The 22,073-nt window shown below is 46.2% G+C and overlaps 1 protein-coding gene across 1 annotated transcript in view; it reads left to right on the top strand.

Annotated features, from left to right (window-relative positions):
- Positions 1-1,259: 1,259 nt before the first annotated feature.
- GAP43 (growth associated protein 43) overlaps positions 1,260-22,073 on the top strand; it is a 73,130-nt gene continuing 52,316 nt past the window's right edge. Inside the window, exon 1 of the mRNA XM_067546057.1 lies at positions 1,260-1,416. Within this exon, the coding sequence (XP_067402158.1) occupies positions 1,387-1,416 (30 nt within the window). The 5' untranslated portion in view covers positions 1,260-1,386. The remainder of the gene's footprint in view (positions 1,417-22,073) is intronic.

Genomic DNA, 22,073 nt, shown 5'->3' with positions numbered 1-22,073 from the left:
TAATAGTTACTTGGGGCCACATTCTGCTCTTAGGCTGATTTACCATAAATTAGAATTAGATCAGTTTATTAGCTCAGAAGTAGATCTCAGTGAGGTTACTCCCTCATTTACACTGGTGTAACAGAGATTAGAATCCAGCTCTCAGTAAATAAAGAAGGCTTAATCCCAATTTTGTTACCTTATATATATTTTTTCCGTTCTAGTGTGTTCCAAACTGTAATGGTTTGGCTGAAATCCATGCGTTGCCTAGATTTTCTTTTCCATATTATCAGACACAGTCGCTCTGCTATAAATTCTGAGAAAGCACAATGTTATAACATCTGATATGTGTGCATTTGTGTGTACGTCAGTGTTTGTGGGTGTGTGAATGTGCCTGTGTCCCTTATGGCAAATTTTACAGAAATTAATAAAGAAAAAAATCCATGGCAGTCTATAGAAATTATTTAAAAAATCAATAGAGAAAGACAATAGAGGAAAGACATCTTTTCTAGAGGTTGCTTTTAAAACCATCCCATAGAACTCGATGGCAGGGATATCATTTTCTATTCACTTTTCTATAGGTTTCTGTAGAATGTATGTTCCATTACATTCTATAGGACACTTCCAGCTGGGGTGTGGCTGTAGGCATATGTGCCTATATGCCCATGTGTGTATGTGCATAACTGTTTGTGAGTACGCACGTGAGGGGGAGGGGAGAAGATCCACAGACACTCGTACACACATTGTTATTCTCCACGTACCACAGCTCCCACCCACAGCATGTCACCTGTGCATGAAATGTACTGGATGCCATGGAAATAACCCCACTAGCTTTCTTAGCATACAAACCCTCTCTTGGCTGGGGCCCTGTGCTCTCTGCTTTAACTACTCCAGTGTGAATGGAGAAAAGAGTGTCAGAAAAATATAAGCCCTCACCCACTCCCCTTTCCCGAGCACCCACAGACACACCTCACCCCACCCCCTCAGCAATCTGTAATGTCCCCTTTCCTGCTAGTCTCAGTACAGTGGCAAAGTCGTTGGGTAATTGGGTCCAGATTGGAGATGTTTAAATATTCATGAGGCTGGCAGGGGACTGGGAGGGGGCGGCGGCTGCCTGGATTGTAGTGGGGGGTGGGGTGGGAGTCATTGAGAGCTAGTGAACAATTCTGGGAAAGATACAGGGAGGGAGGGGGAGAGAGAGAAAGAGAGAGAGCCAGCGTGTGCATGTGTGATGAGCAATAGCTGTGGACCTTACAGTTGCAGCTAACTGCCCTGGTGTGTGTGTGTGAGAGAGAGAGAGGGAGGGAGGGAGTGGAGAGGGTGGGGGGGGGAGAGATAAGAGAGAGAGGAGGAAAAAGGAGAGAGGAGAAGGCAGGAAGAAGAAGGAAGGAAGGGGACAATACAATCATGCTGTGCTGTATGAGAAGAACAAAACAGGTAGAGCTGAAAATTTTATACTTCTTTCTGTGGAGAAATTCCCAAGCTGTTGGGTGTGTGTGTGTGTGTAAGGGGAGAGGGGAGGAATTTTTAACTGCTTCTAAGCAGATGTCTTCTTTGCAATTCTTTAGCATCTTGCAACTGACGGCTCTTTTCACACCCTTCCTGGTGACTGTTTGTCTTTCTAATGCTGGTGATGTGGGGAGAGGGTGGCCTATCTTCATGTTTGGGGAGAAACAAGGATCCCCCTCCCCCCCCCTTTTTTTTTTTAAACTGTGGGAAGATGCATTGCCTAGGGTTTTCTGTCTCTGATTCTGAGGGTGTGGATGTGGAAGGGGGAGGAGGGAAATGTGATGAGTGGAGGCTCTACCTCAAAGATGGGGGAAGCAATTCTTCATCTTATGCCCAAAAAAAAAAAAAAAGAGAGAAAATAGAAAGATACCTGGTGAACCTTTATCCACGATCAGGATGCATGATCTCTACTGTTCTTTGCTTTGATAGATGAAAGGTGCTTTATGGGCATGTGCTTTGAGATGGCAAGGGGGGTAGGTGCATTTTTTCTTTCCACTCTGTTTAAAATAGTGTGAACAAAAAGAAAGTGGTAGTTTCTTTCTTTCTTTTTCTTTCTTTTCTTTCTGTTTTTTTGTTTTAATAATATCAAGTGCAATTAATTAATAGCAAAAGTAATTGGCCATGAAGTCGAGGGGAAAAACCCCCCAACCTTCTTTGCAATCCCTTTCATAGTACGACCAGTTAGACAACTGTGCACCAGCTGGTAAAGAGACAGAGGACCACGCCTCTATTAGCTCTGAGCTCCGATGGGATGAGACAGACGAACTGTACGAACCTGTTGGAAACCAGTTCATTTTCTCTACTGGTACACATGGCTTTCCTTGGTGGGGGTAGCAAGATGGGCTAGGAAACAGATAATTTTCAACAACAAAAAACGACAAGCCAAAAATAATGAAATAAGAAAGCTAGCTAGCTCTCCCCTCACACGCCCCTTCCATTTCAAACTGTTCATTTGAAAGCCAAAATCTGCTCTGTTACCTCAGTGTACATCCAATTGACTTCAATTGGAATTATTCCAGATTTGCACCCATGGACTCAGGGCAGGATTTGGCCCTTGGTGCATTTAAAAGGTATTATGGCAACTTTCTGTATATGGGTAATAACAAAGAGGTGGGATTCCTGCTTTAAGTGCAAAACTCATCCCAGTCTAGTAACTACAGAGCCACAACCGGCACCTCTATATACCCTACAGTGTATACTACTGCACACTGCTGGAAACTGTAGAGATTTGGACAATTACTGTAGAATGCTGTAGTATTTAATTAAAAGGTGCATTTCTGTGCCTTGATGTGTGTGTGTTCCCAAGTAAAGGAGTCGTATTGTAGAATAATAGGTAGGGGTAGATGAATGGGATAGAAAGAGACCCAGCGTTATCATATATTTTTCCCCATGCAGGTTTCAGATGCTCTGCAATTAATGATACAGTCACTAAAACCTGGAGAAGGGTGGGAGGGGGAACACGTTGCAACCAGCCAGCAGAGCACGTTTAGTCGGCAAATGTGGGATGAAAAGAGAGGAGGAGGAGGAGGAAGGCAGACGGGGAGGCAGAATGACAGAGCAGTGGGTGGAGAGGCATGGCAAATTTTAAAATAAAATAGCAGACTCTGGGTTTTTTTGGATGCAGTAGGCTGGGAAGAGCCATGGGTGGTATTTTTCACCCTACTTTCACAGGCTGGGCTTTAATACACATGGTTAATACCCAGTTTTACACATTCTTTATCTCTATATATTTCTATCCCTGTCTTGTTTATTGTTGTTGTTATAACATATTTATAAATGTATGATACACAGATTACTGGACCATGCATATACACACCTCTGTACATTTATCCACCAACCCCCACACGCCTCTTCATCCCCCCCCGTATATTCTCACACACCCATCCATACCCTCCAGCCCCAACACAACCGCACACAGCCACACACATTCATACGCAGCCAGACACACCCATTCATACTCCTACAACCATACATGCATTCATACATATTCACACACAAAAATTGCTACATTGACTACATAAAACTTTGGAAATCAGAATGATGATACCATGAAAGAAGCTTTAATTTGGAGGGGGGGGGGGGAGAAGGCTAAAAAACCCTGGTCGCTTTCCTCTCTACCTGCCCCAACCTTTCTCCATTGGAAAGGAATCAGATCAGGTTCTTAATAAGGGAACAGGAGTTTCCTTCCCAAAATAAAGGCAGCTTTCCTCTTTCAGGGCATTTTTCTGGGGAAGCTCCCTGCCTTTCTGATTGTGAAGGAGCAATGTGCTGAAATTACAAATATGGATTCAGAGAAATTTCTTTAAATTCATATGTATATTTATGGGTGTGTGTGGGGGTGTGTGTGTGTGTGTATGTAATTATAATTACAGGGATGTGTGTGTGTATGCACACAAATCCCTAGAGAAAGTCTGTGCACACATACATATATATTGTATATGGAAATGACAGTGTAAAGAGCTAACTATTTGACTGACTGCACCTGCAATTTTATACCCACAAAACCTTGAGCTAAACAGATGCAAAATGAGAGGCTGGGTTGAAGAACCTTTGAAATTTGCCCTAAAGTTTATTTCCTACTGTCTACTGTATCTCTTGATAGCATGGCATGCATACATAGATAGATAGATATAAGCGCATACCATATACCTACACTAGAATGGATGGACATTATGGGGGCAAATGCTCAGTACAGAACTGCGTGAGAGATTCAATGATAACTCACAAGCAGGTTTCCCACTTGTGGGTGAAATGATTTTCATTCATTGCCAGCCGTGTTTTACGGCTTTCTCTCCAGTACTGTCCGCTGTTCCTCACACTTGTGCCTGAGAGAGACTGCAAAGGTTTGAACCCTGCCACGCCCATGAAATGAAAGGCAGGAGGAGGAGGGAGATGGAGGAGGAAGAGAGAGTCTGCATTTCTTTCCCTTTCCACATGAGCAGCATGAATAAATACAGCAGGGCTGTATCTATAAAGATGCAGTTTAATGCAATTGGTGAGGAAGCAAGCGTTAAGGGACTATTTCAGCAATTACAGCCAACCAGTGCGGTATCTTCTCACACCAGGAGCCAGAGAGGTGAAGGGAGAGAGGGAAAAAGAAAGACAGAGAGAGAGAGGAAAGAAGGAACGAATGAACACCAACCTGAGATATTATTGCTCCAGGATATTGAAATGTCTCAGACCTCATTTACAATAACTTCATTATGCCGCATGATGCAGATGCTGCAAAACTTGCAAGGCGTGTTCGTATCTTTAAATGCCAGCACAGAAAGAGAGAGAAAGAGAAAGAAGTACTTTTCCTTCTTAAAAAAGCTTCTGAGCCATGCTGCCAGTGGATGTACATTATTATAGAGCCACTGACTTCGGGTGAGAGATGCTGACTTATAACCAGCTGAGGCTCTGGCTCTTGTTTCTTTTGGTAACTGATCTTTGCATGTGAGATGAGTTGCTTAAAGTTCTTACAGCCCCTATCTTCCTTCCTTGGATAATGTCTGTGGGGATTTCTTCTGAAATGAAAGTCTCCATAGAAATGCCCATCCCACCCTTCCCTGCCTCATCCTCTGCTGCCTTCAGTGAGCTCCTTACTGTTAGAGAAATTGATTTCTCCTACATCCCGTAATGCAACCACTCTGGATGGCCCATGTGAGCTCCCTCAGGGAATTAATTGCAGGCAGTGCTTCCAGAGGGAAAAATACAACCATAATGCTTAGTGGGGAGAGATACTGGTCGAACTGCTGATCTTAAGTTTCCTGTCGCCACTCAACACAGCAGAGAGGCCATAATAGAGGAAAGAGCATTCAGTCAGCAGCACCCACACCAACGTAGAGACCTCCTGGAAGCTATATTCACAGAGGTCTATGGAAGCCATGTTGCCTCCCTGTCTGAGGTTGAGAAAGTGTGTATGGCCTCAGGACTCCAGGTGTTTCAAACTGAGAGGATGTATATAACTGAGGGCTCTTTCTGTCTCATGCTGAAAGGGTTTGAATAATTTGAGAGCCCCCTCCTGCCTCATAATCTGACGGCTGTGCCTGTCCCAGGCCGAGACCGCCTGTATAACCTGAGGCCTATGAGGAGAAGATGTGAGTAACCTGAGGGCAACACCTGCATCACCCTGACAGGGTGTAATGTGTGCAGTTTACACTTGGATGGCTGCCCCTCTTTTCACGCAAAGAGCATGTGTGCAACTTGAGTCCTTTCCAAGTGAGGGTCTGTGGAAGGTGCTGTGTAAAACTCATGGTGGTTTTGGCCAAGCTGTGCTTGAATAGGGTCCCAGGATGCAGGTTAAATTTGGCTTTACCCCATCTTATGAGAGTAACCTCAGGGCTGTTCTAATTGCACAGCTGTTAATGGATCCACGGGGCCATTCCAGGACCTGGAAATAGTCAAACTGTGGAGGCATTTCAACCACACTTTCCTTCCCCCAGCAGTGCTGCTACATCACCATGAGAGACCCCATGCAGAGGGGGTTCCCAGAAGCCACAGCTGCAACATGTAGGCTCCAACTGTCCCATATTGCAAGGGTGTATATAGCCTGTAGGCTCCGCCTGCCCTATATCGTGAGGTTGTGTGTAACCTGAGGGCTCTGTCTGCCCCAGGCTGACTGAGTGTGTATAACTGACTGTGTTTCAAGCTAAGAGGACATGCAGATCCTGGGATTCTGCCTTTCCCATGCTGAAATGGTGTATAAACTGATGATTACTCCGGTCCCAAACTTAGAGGGTGTATATAACCTGAGGCCACTGCCTGCTCCATGCTGGCTGGGTGTGGAAAACTTGACTACCAGTCATAGTCCATGCTTTTCTCCCCACTGTGTCCCTCTTTAACTCCGTCACTGTCCCCTCCTCCCAGTGACTTCCTACTTCTCTTCCATCCCTCTGGGCTTTATCTCCACCTTACCTGGATTTCAGAATGGGTGATGGATCTGGTCACAGGCCCAGTCTGCTGCTGCTGCCGCCACCTTCTGTGTGAGAGCTTGTTTACGCCGTGCTCTGTGCTCAGGGATACCTGGGAGTGCGTTGCCTGGTTTTTCCCTTTTCTGTGAGGTTAAGTATCCTCCCCGAGGGATTTGGCAGACAGTGCACACTTGGGCCCCTCTGAGCGGTGACGTCCCGCTGTGCATATTCTAATGTGGCTGCTGTAGCCCAGGATTCGGCACAGAGGATATCGGATCTGCTGAGCCTGGCAACTGGATCCATTGTCCTGAAACCACAGTAGGGAAGGCCTGTGGAGGGTGCAGTGTCATCTCCCTGGGAATGGAATGGGGTTTTGTTGGGGGTACTGTGAAGAAGGATTGGGAAACAGGCATATTGTGGGATTAAATTTAAGGGGACCTAACATCCAGCCTCCTTCACCAGCTATAGTCCAAACTCTGATCATAGAATCATAGAAGATTAGGGTTGGCAGGGACCTCAGGAGGTCATCTAATCCAACCTCCTGCTCAAAGCAGGACCAACCCCAACTCAATCCTCCTAGCCAGGGCTTTCTCTGATCTTGAAACCCATCCACATTCATGTCGTGTTTTATCCCAGGAGTCCACCCGAGCATTCTGGGAGATAATAGACATGCTCGGAACTGCTGTGGACTCGTGCTGACACCCATAGAGCTCAATGGTTAGTGTACCGCAATGGGCATCAGGAGAACTGGGTTCCATTCCCAGCTCTGCCATTAGCCTCTGCTTGGTGTGAACCAGGGGCACATTTCTCTGCCTGTCAGTCTCTCTCTTTGTGAAACAGGGACAATGCTCTCCTACCTCAGGGGTTCTGAGACTCAGTTGGTTAACATTTGTAAAGTGCTAGGCCAAGGGTTCCATTCTCCGGTCTAGATCATTCGTGGAACCCTACAATGTTTATCACCTGCTTGAGTGGCCTGCCACAACCCATCTATTGTCCTCCGAGGTCAAGGTTTATCAGACTTGTTCTTAGTGTGGCTCACACCTTAACAGAGCAGTGGCATCATGAACACCTGCCTTCCTTCCATTTGCTGTCACACCAACCACCTCCCGTCCCATCTGTGACCATGCAACAGCCATGTAGCAACCTATAGCAATTTCTGACATGGAAAAACAACATTAAGAAAGTTTTGATGTATTTTTAACTGCCTTTAGTGCACCAAAGATTTTGTCCTTTTTGAATGAAATTAAATCACACTGTCTCCTTCTGTTCTTCATTTCATCTCCTCTGTCCATCTGTTCTGCAGCTTGCTCTCCCCTTGCTCCATGCTTCCCAGATGCTTAGTCCTCCTCCCTCACCCATGCACATACTTCCCTGTCATGCGGTCCTCTCTCTTGCGCATGCCTAGTCTCCCTCCCCTTCTGCTTTCCTTCTCCAGCGTTCCCTTGGACGTTCTTCTCTCAAGGGCAACTCTGGTCAGTCATGGCCACTTCTATTTCCGCTCGTCCTCCGCTTTGTGTCAGCAGCCTGGAGAAGAGGTAGCTCCGATGCCTCCTCAGTCTTGTTTCCAGTTGCTTTTACAGGCCTCAAGGCACCTCTTTGCTTGGGTGCCTGTAGAAGCAATTGGAATGAGTCACCTCTCGAGGGGAGCAGAGTGCTACACTAAGTGGGTTATACCTCCACGCCCATATAGTCCTGCTGTCAGGCAGGGTGATAGCCTCTCCAAATCCACAGTGTCTCAGAAGTTGCCCCTCATGACAGAGGGGTGGTAACTGCAGTTCTCCCCCACCCTGTACATCCCTGATGTTGGGATGGTCAATACCTGCAGGCTCCCACTAGCGTTGATCCCTGTGCTGGGGGAGGACAACGATAGCATTTTCTGAAGCAGTCCTATGGCAGCCCAGGGAGTATGATGCAGAGCAATCACTAACCACACCCTCCTTTTCCTGCCAAATCTGATGTGGCCACCTCCACTACTCAGCTCATTGTGGTGGTTGCAGACAGCTCTCCTTGGCCTGAAAAGGGTTCTCTTGAGTCTATCCTCCCCCTCCAGCTTCATTGGGCTAGATTCCTCGAAAGGGAAGCCAGAAGATACTTATCTCCTTTCAAATTATAACCAATAAACGTCAGCCCCATTCATTACTCACCTACTTCTGAATTTTCTTGAATTAATTCCAGTGATAATCGCTGTATATCTCTATTTATAGAAAGCCGGCACATCTCGCAATATTGAACCGTGCTCTCTGTAGGAGCTGCCTTTCTCTAGAGGCACAAGTCTGGTAATTAATAGAGTTAATAGGACCTAGGTCAACCCTACCTCTGCTCTGAATACCCTTTGAATTTGGGGGTTTATTGGATCCAGACCCCAATTCTGCAGCTGGTGTTATCCCTACCTCTCCAAAGCAGGTTTAAACCAAAACTTTAGGATCAAGATCGGCTGTACCTTGTGGTTTGGGCACACCATTAGTAATCAGTTGTATGGAGAATTATGTAGAATTTCTTTTATTCAAATAATTGATAAGGCCCTTATCAATAAGCATCTATCCTTTACTCTGTCTGATGAAATCTAATTTAGTTATCCCACACTCCAGGCACCTTACAAATTCTCAGTACTATAAAAATGGGGGGGAGCGGAAGAGGGGATCATTGTCCGTTGTCCTGCATCATCTGCAGTCATTTACACCAGTGCAAAGAGAGTACAATTGGGCATGAAACGCTACCATTCTAATTTGCCCACAGAGAATTAGGCCCACGATCTCTGTTCTTTTTCACTTGCTCTTCCATTCCCCCAGCTTCCTCTTAGGAGTAAATTCTTTTTGAATGGAACGTTTATGTCCTTTTCCTTATATTATATTGTTGCTGGAAAGTGGGATCTAAAGAAATAAGCTTTTGATTTTGCTCTGATGGCAGTGAGATTAGGGACCATTCTGATCTCTTGTGGAAGCGAGTTCCACAGTTGTGGCCAGCTGCCGAGAAAGCTCTGTTCTCCTGCACTCGTTAGTTTCACTGGTGAGACTTTGTCCCGGATGAACATGGCTCTCATGGGAGATCATATTCACAGACTGAGAAGAGCTGACATGGGTAGATCAGGCCAGTCCTGAGCAGGGCTTTGAACAGCTGTACCATAACACTGAACATGCCTTTGTAGTCAATAGGGAGACAATGCACAGCCAAGCACTGGAACAATGTGCTCTTAGCAACTCGTTTTGTTCAGTAGATGGCCCTCTGCATTCTGAACCAACTGGAGCTTTTTCAAGCTCAGCATTTTCCTTTCTATTTCATTGCACTGCCGTAGTCAAGCCACAGGTCACAAATGCATAGGTCACAGGAGCCAAGTTGGAATCTGATGGGATGGGGCAATCTTATGAGCAGCCATCACTATCTGTGTATCCTTTGGCAGTGGAGAGTCCAGAAGAACCCCAAAACTGCATACCATCTTGAGACTCTGAGAACAGATATTCACAGCAGAGGATGATATTTGGTGGTTGCAAGTCCTTTCAAAGCACCATGTCAAACCTATAACAAGATCTACATGAAAAAGGAACTGGCCCAGGCTGAACCATAGGGTCTGATAAAAAAGCATCCCTTTGTAGCCACTAGGCAGCCAGATTAACGTCTGGAAGAAAGTAATCCCCAATTAACTGAAAAAACAAGAGAGGAAGAGTAGGAAAAACAACCAGCTCCTCTGCCCGTCCCCCATCCCAGAACAAAAGAAGAGGTGAAAAGTTAAAGATAATCTTGATGAAATAAACAGAACATGCATTGTGCCCAAAAGGCAACCAGCAAAGGTTGAATTTGGATAAATAAGAGGACGTTCTATTTTAGGTGTTAGAAATAGATACATGGCAAAAAGGATCTCCCCATTACTGTGCCATTGGACCAGAGTGTGCGCATAAGGAAAGGATGGGAACTTGTAAATTAGCAACAGTTGAGCCCAAAAAGATTCCAGGAGTTTGGGATCAGAGAAACCCTATCAAAAAGTGTAGACAAATTCTTCAGATCTTTCTGAACTACCTGGTTCTGTAAAACTGGGCTGGGTATCACAAGAGAATGCACTTTCTTATAGGATTTCTTGTGGGTTTTTTTTTACTGACGGCCTAGCTGGAAATCTTGTGGAGAGGAGCCTGTAACATGGTAACTCAGGGTTCCCTGTCTGGTCAGAACCCAGAAGTGCAGACGCAGTGAAAAACCAAGTTGAACTAAACTTTTTGGATGTTCTTCTTTAAAAACTTCAGGCTTGCATTTATTATTATTTATATATTTACTCCATAAATGTGCCCGGTGATTTAGAGAACAAATACAGAGATTGAGATCTTTGAAGGGAGTCTAAACTGAATGTGAATTGGGTTCCCAAATCCTTTAGGCTCCTTTGGAAATCCTAGCAGGCACCTGCCAATAATATTTTACAATCCAGTGATGTACTCCTTGAAGCCTATAAGAGTTTGGCCATTAACTTCAGTGGGGGCAGAATCAGGCCCTCAGGGATTTTTTTTTCTTTTTTTTTTTTTTACAGATGTATCTGAGTAACTCCATGTGTGCACACTCTTACTCCAAAACAAGAATACCTTGTTCCTGTTTAGCTTAACCCACAATAGTTCTGTCATGGAGGGCCTCATGTGGACTCTCCTTCAATGTCTGAATTTCTTCCTGGATGATTTGTCGTCTCAATTCATTACATTTTTGGTTCCAAAAGCTTTGATGCTTCAGTTCTCTGTAGTTCACCTCTCTTTAGTGACCAAAGGTCTGTCTTCCAAATAGGGTTGTTTGTTGAGACAAATACCTGGAACTCCACACTGAGATTTCCTTTTGATCATCATGGTGGTGGATTATTGTGAAGGATTTACTGGCCTCAGGGCTTCCTCTTCCTGGCTGATGCTAGCTCAGCTTGTGATACGGGATAATTATTCTGAAATTTCCCGTTGGAGTTTTGTGCCCCTCTCAAAATTGACCTGAGATTCTTAATCCATTTTGCTCATTGTAACACCCCACATTGTGCCTCAGCTGTTTCTGGGACCCTGAAAGTAAACATACTAAGACACTGTATAAAAGTAAAGAGGCAGCTGCTTCACTGAATACACTCTCATCTAGCTGGGGGCTGGTTCTGGTGTAAAACCTAGGGAAATGTCTCTTCCTTGGTAATTCCAAAATCCTGGTCTAGATGGGGACCTTTATCGAACATCCTAGGTGGTGCTGGCAGCATTGCCTATAGTTAAGGTTGCTTAGCACTTTCTGTTATAAGAGCCTGTTTTCAAATGGTTTATAATTTTTGCCAAACTTTACGTGTTGGGCAGAAGATTTCCATGCTGGGTGTCTGCCGCAGGCTGAATTTTTTTTTTAAATTTTATTTATTTATTTTTTAAATTTCAGCAAAAAATGTTCAGCTGTTCTGAGAACGACATTAGAGGACAATGTTGAAAAATTATTACAACCATTTCACTGAGAAGTTGTAGCTCCTTTGTGCTTTGTGACGGGGATTTGAAATTTTCCACAGTCACACTGGGGGCTGGAGAAATGGCTTCTACTGTCCCTATGAAAATACGCCCAAATTTGATCACGTTACAAGGCTCTGAAACTTGCAGTTTGCTCATGCTCAGTAGAGGGTTGTTAGAGCAAAAGTCTCCAAATATTCCATCTACAATGAATGTGCTTCCAAGTCCAGGTCTGCAGGGGCTCAGCAGGACTTTCCCAGCAATTGCTCTCCACCTCTCTCCACCGCCCAGCAGCCAAGGGCTGTTCTGGCAGCAGGCAGTAAGCACTGTCTGTCCTGTGCTCCCTCTGCTGGTGGCCTGGCAGTGTGGCAGAGAAGGAGGGTATAGCCTGACTGCAATGCAGAAGGGGAAGCAAGGGCAAGTGAGGGAAGGAGACATGGACAAGCTAGGAGTGCAGCCTGGTGAGATAAGAATCACAGCAGTGTAGGACTGGAAGGGACCTTGTGAGGTCATCTAGTCCAGTCCCCTACACTTATGGCACGATCAAGCATTATCTAGACCATCCATGACAGGTGTTTTTCTAATCTGCTTTTAAAAATCTCCAGTGATGGAGATTCCACAGCCTCCCTAGGCAATTTATTCCAGTGCTAAACTACCCTGACAGTTAGGAAGTTTTTCCTGATGTCCAGCCTAAACCACCCTTGCTGCAATTTAAGCCCATTGCTTCTTGTTCTACCCTCAGAGGTTAAGGAGAACAATTGTTATTCCTCTTCCTTATAACAACCTTTAATGTACTTGAAAACCGTTATGTCCCCTCCTCAGTCTTCTCTTCTCCAGACTAAACAAACCCAATTTTTTCAATCTTCCCTCATAGGTCATGTTTTCTAGACCTTTAATCATTTTTGTTGCTCTTCTCTGGACTGTCTCCAGTTTGTCCACATCTTTCCTGAAATGTGGCGCCCAGAACTGGACACAATACTCCAGCTGAGGCCTAATCAACATGCAATTACTTCTCGTGTCTTCCTTACAACACTCCTGCTAATACAGACCAGAATGAGGTTTGCTTTTTTTGCAGCAGTGTTACACTGTTGACTCATATTTAGCTTGTGATGCACTCTGACCCCCAGATCCCTTTCCACAGTACTCCTTCCTAGGCAGTCATTTCCCATTTTGTAAGTGTGCAACTGATTGTTCCTTCCTAAGTGGAGTATTTTGCAGTTGTCCTTATTGAATTTCATCCTATTTACTTCAGATCATTTCTCCAGTTTGTCCAGATCATTTTGAATTTTAATCCTATTCTCCAAAGCACTCACAACCCTTCCCAGCTTGGTATCATCCATAAACTTTATAAGTGTGCTTTCTATGCCATTATCTAAATAATTGATGAAAGTATTGAACAGAACTAGACCCAGAACTAATCCCTGCAGGGCCCCACTTGATATTCTCTTCCAACTTGACTATGAACCACTGATAACTACTCTCTGGGAACAGTTTTCCAACCAGTTATGCACCTGCTTATAGTAGCTCCATCTAGGTTATATTTCCCTAGTTTGTTTATGAGAAGGTCCTCTGAGACAGTATCAAGAGCCTTACTAAAGTCAAGATATACCACACCTACCACTTCCTCCCTATCCACGAAGCTTGTTACCCTCTCAAAGAAAGCTATCAGGTTGGTTTGACATGATTTGTTCTTGACAAATCCATGTTGACTGTTACTTATCATGTTATTACCTTCTAGGTATTTGCAAATTGGTTATTTAATTATTTGCTCTGTTATCTTTCTGGGTACTGAAGTTAAGCTGACTGGTCTGTAATTCCTCTGGTTGTCCTGATTTCCCTTTTTATAGATTGTCACTATATTTGCCCTTTTCCAGTCCTCTGGAATCTCTCCGGTATTCCAAGACTTTTTAAAGTCACTAATGGCTCAGATATCTTCTCAGTCAGCTCCTTGAGTATTCTAGGATGTATTTCATCAGGCCTTGGTGACTTGAAGACATCTAACTTGTCTAAGTAATTTTTACCTTGTTCTTTCCCTATTTTAGCGTTATATTCTACCTCATTTTCAGTGGCTTACTAGTGAATGGAGAAGAATAAGAGTGCGGGGGGTGGGGGAGAGGGGTCAGGGACAGCAGATGACAGGCTGGGGGGAAGGGCAGAGATAAGAACATGCACAAAAGAGGTCAGGCAGCAGGACTAGAGGTAGAACAGTCTGTGTGCACACTCCCCACCACAACCTGGATTTGAACCCAGGGTTCTTGAGTCCCAGCTTTCTTCTTCTGCCTTCCAATAGCTGTGAACCCATTGAGAAACTGTGTGTCTCATCCCCCTGTAATGGCAGGTTCACACAGAAGATAACAGCCTACTACTGCTACTAGATCAGGTGGTGGAAGTCCAAGCTGTTGCGGGGGAACTAAAGGTCTGAACCCTGCTGATGACCCATTCAGAGTCAATATGGTTTCAGGTGTTTATTATTTATTTATTTACTGTTGGGAAAGTACACACACAAATCTATGTTAAGGATGGACTGCACTCAGGGAATAAGTCAGAAATGTATAGGAGGATGTTGTCTGTAGGACCTTTGCCTCATTTGTTGCAGAATTTGGAAGGTGTGTAATGAATTAGGAAAGGGACTGCAGGAAAGAAAAGGATGGTCTCATGATTAAGGCAGTTGAACACTACCCTGGAGGACTGGATTTTATGCCTACTTCTACCACAGAGTCTATGTGTGACTCTAGGGCAAGTATTTAATCAGTTTTTCACAGTGTGTGTTCTTCATTTTCTCAGTACCCAACTTGAGTCCAGGTTGCAAGATTACTTCAATTCTGGTGTTTCCTAGCTTTTGAGAGCTTGACTTTCCAACCTTAATGTTCTATTCAACATAGTTATTGTGTGTAATTTCCTAGGTTTTCAATAAAGCAATCAGAAAAATTTCTTGTGGCATCATATTGACATACACATGCATCATCAGCATGTTTGGAACCTTTAAATTCACCACACAAACCTCTGTCCCTTGAGCTAATGGTGAAACTGTTAGCAATGGTAGGTTATTATCCTCTATGTGGGCCAGCAGTAGAGGGGGACGCAACAATTCTCCAGTGGGTTTCACAGATATCTGCTGGTAGTAGAGGAATGGTGAGACTTCGGGATCTTGGGTTCCATTCCAGGCTTGTCTCCAGTATCCTTGCCCAGCCAATCCTACTTCCCTCCTCTACTCCCTGATCTATCTGTATCTCTCTCTCTCTCTTCCATCCCCTGGTCTCCAGTCACCATCTGTACCCACATTTCCCATCCCAATGGCTTCTAGTCCCAGTCTCTCTCCCTTGGTTTCTCATTCAATCTCACTATCCTTTCCTTTCCCATCTCCTTATCTGTCTCTTTGCCCAGCCCATGGCAGTTCTCCTCCCATCCTCTAATGCCATGTCAGATCTGTCTCCCCTCCCCACACCTTCTTCCCTCCTCCCCACTGGATCCCAGTCCCAGTGTCCTCCTTGCCCTGTCATTCCCTGTCTCCCCCCTTGGTTCCTCATCTGATCTCCATTTCCTCCTCACCCACTGGCTAACTGTCTCCCTGTGCCATTTCCATCCCAGACCGATTCTCCTTGCCGAACCAGTCCCAGTCTCTCTCACCTCTTGCCAGCCTCCAGTCCCAGCCTTCACCTCCCAGGCTCCTTGTCCCAATCTATTGGTCCTGCAATGCCCTAGGTCTGACTCTTTTCCCTTATGCATTTGAATCAGATGGCTTTCTGCTCCATGCTGCTGGGATGCCATCAGGAGGGGAAGGGGGGCATTCACTGAGACAATTGAGGCAGGCCCCTTGCTCTCAGTTCTCATGCCTGGCCCTACTTGGGCTTGAAGCAGCTGGGAGCAGCCATTACAGGGAAAGTCCTCCTGAGCCCCCCATCCTAGTAGCCCTGGGCTGGAGCATGCCCTGTCACTCAGTGGGGATGGTGCATGAGCGGTCTGGTCACACACAGGAGCTGTGTGGGGGTGGAACTGTATGCTCACTTGCTCTGTGGGGATGGCACACATGCAGACTGGTCAGTACTAGGAGCTGGGAGAGTCTCAAACATGCTTGATGATGGCAGAATCCTCGAAGATTTTTACCTAAGATTAAGAAAGTCTCAACTGACTATGTGTGAACTGCTATTATTCAAAGGCTCATAAATTAGCCAGATTTAGGTGGTTTTTCCACAGGGAAGGCAAAGGTCCATTCTTGACACCCAGGCCCATCCGCCTGCCAAATTGCACGTACCTCTTCCAAAGCAAAGCATGGTGGCTTTAGAACTTTCCAAAAAAAAGAGGTCACCAGATTTTTTTTTAAAACATTATAAAATCATATGGTTTCTCCTAGCCTCGTTCTCGAAAATGTCTGAACTGTCTCGGTTGAAATTGTCCAAAATCATTCAGCCTGAGGCAGAGCCCTGGCTTGGAAAATCTCAACCTGAACGGTGTCAGTCTGGCAAAGTTATAAGCAACTGAAAATGGGATCTTTTAATGGGAAGTATCAGGCAACCTTAATAATAGGTAGTGCAACCAGCCCAGTCTAGAACGATACTTTGTATTTCTGTAGAACCTACAGACCAAGGATTTCAAAACACATTCACAATATTGTCCAAGCCTTCAGTCACTGAAATTGCTGGCAAACCTTCCACTGGCTTAAAAAAATTGGCTGAGCCTCATAATGAAATAAGCCTCAAAACATTCCTGTGGGATAAGTCACTAGTATTAGCCCTGTTTCAGATGGGCAAACTGAGGCACAAAAGACCTGAAATTACTTGTCTAAGGTCGTTCTTATTTTTCTATCTGGCCCCTGTTACAGTCATGTCTGAGTGTCTTACAAGAATTAAAATAGAAATGACAATCACTGTATTTTTCTTCCTTCCAAGCCCATAGAAGAAATAGCTTCATTAGTGTAAAGGCTGGTTTTGTTTGTTTGTATTTATCTGCCTGTTTCTATTTGTTTTTTATTTGTTTGCCTGTTTCTATTTGTGTGTGCTGGTGCGTGGGTGGTGTTCGTGTGTGAGAGAGTGCATCTGAAGAGCTTACTGAGGGAGGGCTATGTTGGAGAAATGGGAGTGTGGAGAGGTCAGTTTTGTCTGTAATGGGAGTGAGTTCCACAGTCTGAGTCCTGTGTAAGTTCTGTGTCCTCCACTCATGAGCATCCCACTTTGGGCTGACAGTTTTACTGTTGCCCGGGAACACAGTCATTGTGGGAGGCCAACCAAGGGAGAGGCAATCTCTCCGGTGATACGGCTCAGTTCCATGGCAGGCTTTCTATATCAGGCAGGATAGAGACCTCAAGGGGGAGCCATTGCAGACAGGAGAGCGCTGGGGTGGTGTAATCACAGGAACTCATGTCGCTAAGGAGAACGGATGTTGTGTTTTGTACCTACTGGCGCGTTCCCAGAATGTGTTGCTTCCTTCCTAGATAAAATAAGTTGCAGTAATTAATTTGTGGAGGTCATGCATGGCTGGATCACTGTTTCCGGTAATGTGGTTCGTAAGATGGGGCACAATCTTCTGGCAAGATGGAGCAAGGTGGTTTTGCCAACCCCGCTATTTGGGCATCCAGTAACATCAAAGAGTACAAAAGGCTGCAAACCAACGTAGCAGTCTGAAGCCAGATATCCTCAGTAGTGGGGGATGAGAAGCCATGTTCTTTGGATTCCCTCTGCCTACCAGCTGAGCCAGCTGCTTACCGTGCATGTGCTGATTTCAGTCAGGTATTCAGAAAGGTGTGAGATGTAGAGCGGGCTGTCACCCACAGAGGAATGTGTACTACCCCAATAATGGACCATGATGGAATCTCACAGGGGAAGTTTCTTCCTAGATCTGCACAGTTAGTGGTTGGCTTGTGCCACGAATGAGGGTTTATCTTCCCTTCAAGTGTATCCTAGCTCCTGCTTTGCAGAGCTTCCATTACAATGGGTTGAAATTGTGTGTCAAGTTTGGGCTCCCCTGGCTAGTTATAGGTTCCGGGTTCCCCCTGTGTCTGGGGCTGGAGACCCATCCTACTACCTTTGAGGAGGTAGGAATCACACCAAAGCGACTGTCAGTGCAAACACTCCTTTTATCCGTAACAGTCACCTGGACTGGCAACAGCCAGAGTCAGATTCGAAACCACCCCCAGCGTCAGTCTCCGTACAGAGCGACCGCGCTGTGCCAAGTCCAGCCCCCTGCTGCCTTTGGCGTCTGCTGCCATGCTTCTGGTGCTGGCCTGGACTTCTCTTCAAAAAAGTCAAAGCGGGTCCATGGTGAGATGGGGCACCTTGCTGAAGTCACATGCTGTTGCTTCTGGCTCACTGACTGAGCTCACTGCCACGTTTTCGGACGGGCTCAGCAGAAGCCACGTGGACTCATTTTCTTCCAGTGGCTGTAGTTCACTCTGAGCTACTTAGGGAACATCTTAGATACTGCTACAACTCGGGGGTCAGACACGCTTCGTAGCTTGTGTAGGCTGGTGCTGATTGCATCCCTCCAGTCCCCCCCCAGGTATGGCTGTGCCCCCCGTTCCCTCCTCCTCTGGGCACCCCATTCCCAATTCCACACACACGCTCCATTCCTTTCTGGTTCAGGGGCCGTGTGAGACATCTCTTCCCCCATTCCGGGTTCCCCAAACTCCCCTGCGACCTGGGCTCTGTATGCCCCCTTCCACCATTCCAGGGTCCCCATTCTCCCCTCTCCAGGAGTTCTGTGTGCCTTATCCCCATCTCCCCAGTTCCCATATTCCTTCTCCATGCCAGGGGCTTTGTGAGGCTTCCCTTCCCCCATTCCAGTACCCCATAGGGGTTCTGTCCTCCTCCTTCCCCACCCCCCATACCAGATATCCCAATCTACCCCCATGCCAGGGGCTGTATACAAACCTTACCTATCCTTTCCCCCCAGTCCTCCTTCCCCGCCCATGCCAGGGGCTCTGTCTGCCATCCATTTCCCCCCTTTTCCCCATGCTAGGGGTTCTGTATGCCCATTTCCCCCTCCCCCAATACCAGTGTTCCCCAATTTCCCCTACCCCTACCAGGGATTCTGTGTGCCCGATTCCCTCTCCGCCTATTCTCCCCCATGTGCCAGGGGCTGTTTGCAGACCCTGCCTCCCAGTCTTCTTTCACTATTCTTCTTTCTGTCTGAATGATAAATCATTCCAGGTGTCAATATATTAAACTATTGGGAGTATGAGTAGAGTTGAGATGGGAAATTGTTATGCTGGAAGGCATTAGTGGGTGTAATCAACCAGTTGTTTGATCCATAGAGCGTTGCAGAGGTGTTTGAAGCTGTGGCAGTGTTAATCAGATGGCAGGGGCTCCATCTGCCTCCTGTTTTCCTCCATACTGGTTTTCCAATTTTCCCCAAATCCGTAATCTGCCCATTGATGCCCCTAGAACATTCCCTAGAAGTTTGGAATTGATCGGATGTGGCATTAAAAAATGATCGTGTTAGGTACTGACATACTTACAGATAGAAAAATGCTGTCAGGTTGGGTATAAAGTCTCCCAAGCTCTTTCACTCAATAAGTGTGATCCAGCCTGGGAAACGATTACATTTCCCCATAGCTGGGATTATAACAGAGTATCCTATTACTATTGTTTGATCTAGGAAATGGAGTGCTCGGGGAATCTTAAGAATCCTGCTCTAGTATCAGCTCTATTTTATCACAAAATGAAGAAGCCCTGTACCTGCGGCAGTCTGAGAAGCATGGAGAAAAGGATTTTTCCATAAGAATGAATATTATCAAGGGGCTGAAGAGAGCCATGAAGGGTCAGGCTCAGGAACTGCCGCATAGATTCTGAACAGCCGACCACCTCCCAACTCCGGCTCGGCAGTTTTGTCCATAAACCTCAGTGCTGCCCCAAACTTAATAAACTTAACTGCTAGGGTCAAGCGTTTTCTAGAGCCAGAGGTTGGGGCGTAGGCGGCCCAAGCAGAGGGGTCTACTGCCAAGTTTGGAGGAAAAGATTCTTCTGCTGTGCTATTTAAAAATAGAAACAAGGATGTGGGGGCCCGGTTACAAAGTGAGTCTGCAGTAGTCTGCATGGAGCAGACTCTGCTTCTGTGCACACCACAGGAGGGTTTACTGTGCCTCAGCACAGAGGGCGATTTGTGGGGAGCACAGAGATAGGCCGGAAGCAGAGTGGGATGAGGCAATCCACAATTACATGGATCCACTGGCTTTTTTTCCCCACAAATGGGGAGACCATAGAGGCTACAGCAGCCCTCAGGCACCAGTAGCACTGCAGTGCGGCCATGTGTCCTCGCCACACCCTGGAGGGCCTTCTCGGTGCACTCTCAGCCTTTCCCTGATGCCAACGACTGTGCACAGTATCTCCTGCTAGGGTTCACCTTGCTGCTCTTCCTGTGTTCTGAGTTATGGTTCGAACCTGTCTCTACTGACAGAAAGACTCACTCTTTGACACCCTCCCTCCCAGATCTAGTTCCCTAGTCTCCAAAGTCTCACACGTGAGTCACTGGCACCTCAGCCTGCACTCATTGTAGAAGCATGGCCATTGAACCACCAGACCTGTAGACCCTCTTCTAAGTACTTGGCTCCAAACTCTTCCTGGTTTCACGCACAGCCAAGAGCATCTTCCATCCTGGAATGCACTGAGTACCATACAGAGGTGCCACGCAAACAGACTGCTGTTTGAGAATTAATTTATAGGACCTCTGAGTAGGATAGAAATGGCTGGGAGAAACTGATCAGAACTGAATGGATGTGAGAGGCAAGATTTTTAAGGAATTTTGTTTTAAAAAGGAGATAAATTTGGAAATAATGGAAGTACAATAGTACTAGGTTCAGTTGTACGAAGTAGACAGGTGCTATTCAGGGTTCCACCTGCCCTCCCTCACAGGTCGGCCAATGCCCCTCTCTCCTGACCTGCAGCATGGGGGTATTATCCCAAATTTACAGATGGGGGAACTGAAGCACAGAGAGATTAAGGTCAAAAGTATCCACTAATTTTAAGTGCCCAATGACCTGATTTTTCAGAGCACTTACTGTTTTATAGCACTTCAGAGCACACCTCCCATTGACTTCAGCTGCAGCTGTGAGCACTTCTGCAAATCAGACCCCAGGGTCTCAAGTCAGACACCCAGAAAATGAGGAACACCTAATTAGTGACCACCTAAGAAAAGTTTGGTTTAAATGACTTTCCCAGCATGACATAAGAACTCTACCACAAAGACAGGGATTGAATCCATTTCTCCAGGGCAACATTCAATTGACTTAATCATGAAACCATCATTTCTCTTCCTGCAGTCCCTTGCCACGATCACTACACAGCTTCCAGTGTAGTCCGGCGCAGAGCGTGCTGGTGCACACCTTCTTCCCCCATCTCTGAGGGCTCCAGTGTAGCCAGCACCAGTTTTATCTCCAACTGAGAGACCTCCCCTGAGACCTCTCTGAGCTGCTGGTCTTTTATTAGAACCTCCTCTGGACCTGGAAGCTAGTCTCAGTGACCAGGTCCTAGGGGCTACCTAGGTTTTGGCTGCATTCTTTCCTGCACCTCCTCATCATGGAAATTGCATCAGCAGCCCCGCAAAGTTGTGGGACCTCCTCATCAACCTCCTTCCTGGTGCTGGCCGAGGAAGCTGGACAGGGGGATGCTCTGCGATTATGGGGCTGATTTCTGTTGCCTGGTTTGATCACATCTCTAAGCAGAGTTTCTCTGAGCAGTTTCCACTAACTCCTTAGACATGTTTGAGGAGCGGTGGGCACTGTCTGGGTTTCTCTGCTTGGTGTCCCCTTCTGGTTCCCTGATTTCCAACCTTTGACCTCACTCCTGTTTGTGTTTTTTTTCATTTGTTGCCCCACATACTCACTTGTGGCCTAGGCTTAGCTGTTCCTCCTCCTTAGCTGAGGGGGCAGACCTTTAGTTTTGGGCAGGCCTAGATCTGCCTGTCCCATATCCACAAATAGTACACACCTTCCAGTGTAATCCGGCATGGAGCATGCTGGTACACTCTTTCCACCATCATGTCCAAGGGCTCCAATATAACTGGCAACTCTTCTATCTCCACCCCTCAACCCCGGCCTTCTGCAGCTCACTATGGGGTCCCTGCTCCACCAGCCACCCGAGCCAGCTGCATGACATCCAGCTGGTCCACTCCAAACCATGCCCCAACAACATCTGCACACATCATGCTTCACACCAGCCACTTCCTTGTCCTCGTGTCCCACCCCGATACCAAGTGGTGGGTCCTGTTACCATCTGTGGAGGGTGGGGAGCCCCAGTGGGCCAGTCTGTACTCCAGTCTGGTTCCACGACCGGCCAGG

The sequence above is a fragment of the Emydura macquarii genome, unplaced genomic scaffold, assembly GCF_026122565.2.
Source record: "Emydura macquarii macquarii isolate MOO-44397 ecotype Brisbane River unplaced genomic scaffold, CSIRO-AGI_Emac_v2 contig_1119, whole genome shotgun sequence".
In the NCBI taxonomy this organism is placed as follows: Eukaryota; Metazoa; Chordata; order Testudines; family Chelidae; genus Emydura; species Emydura macquarii.
The sequence above is the reverse complement of the archived record's forward strand: the minus strand, read 5'-3'. Positions and strand labels throughout refer to the sequence as shown.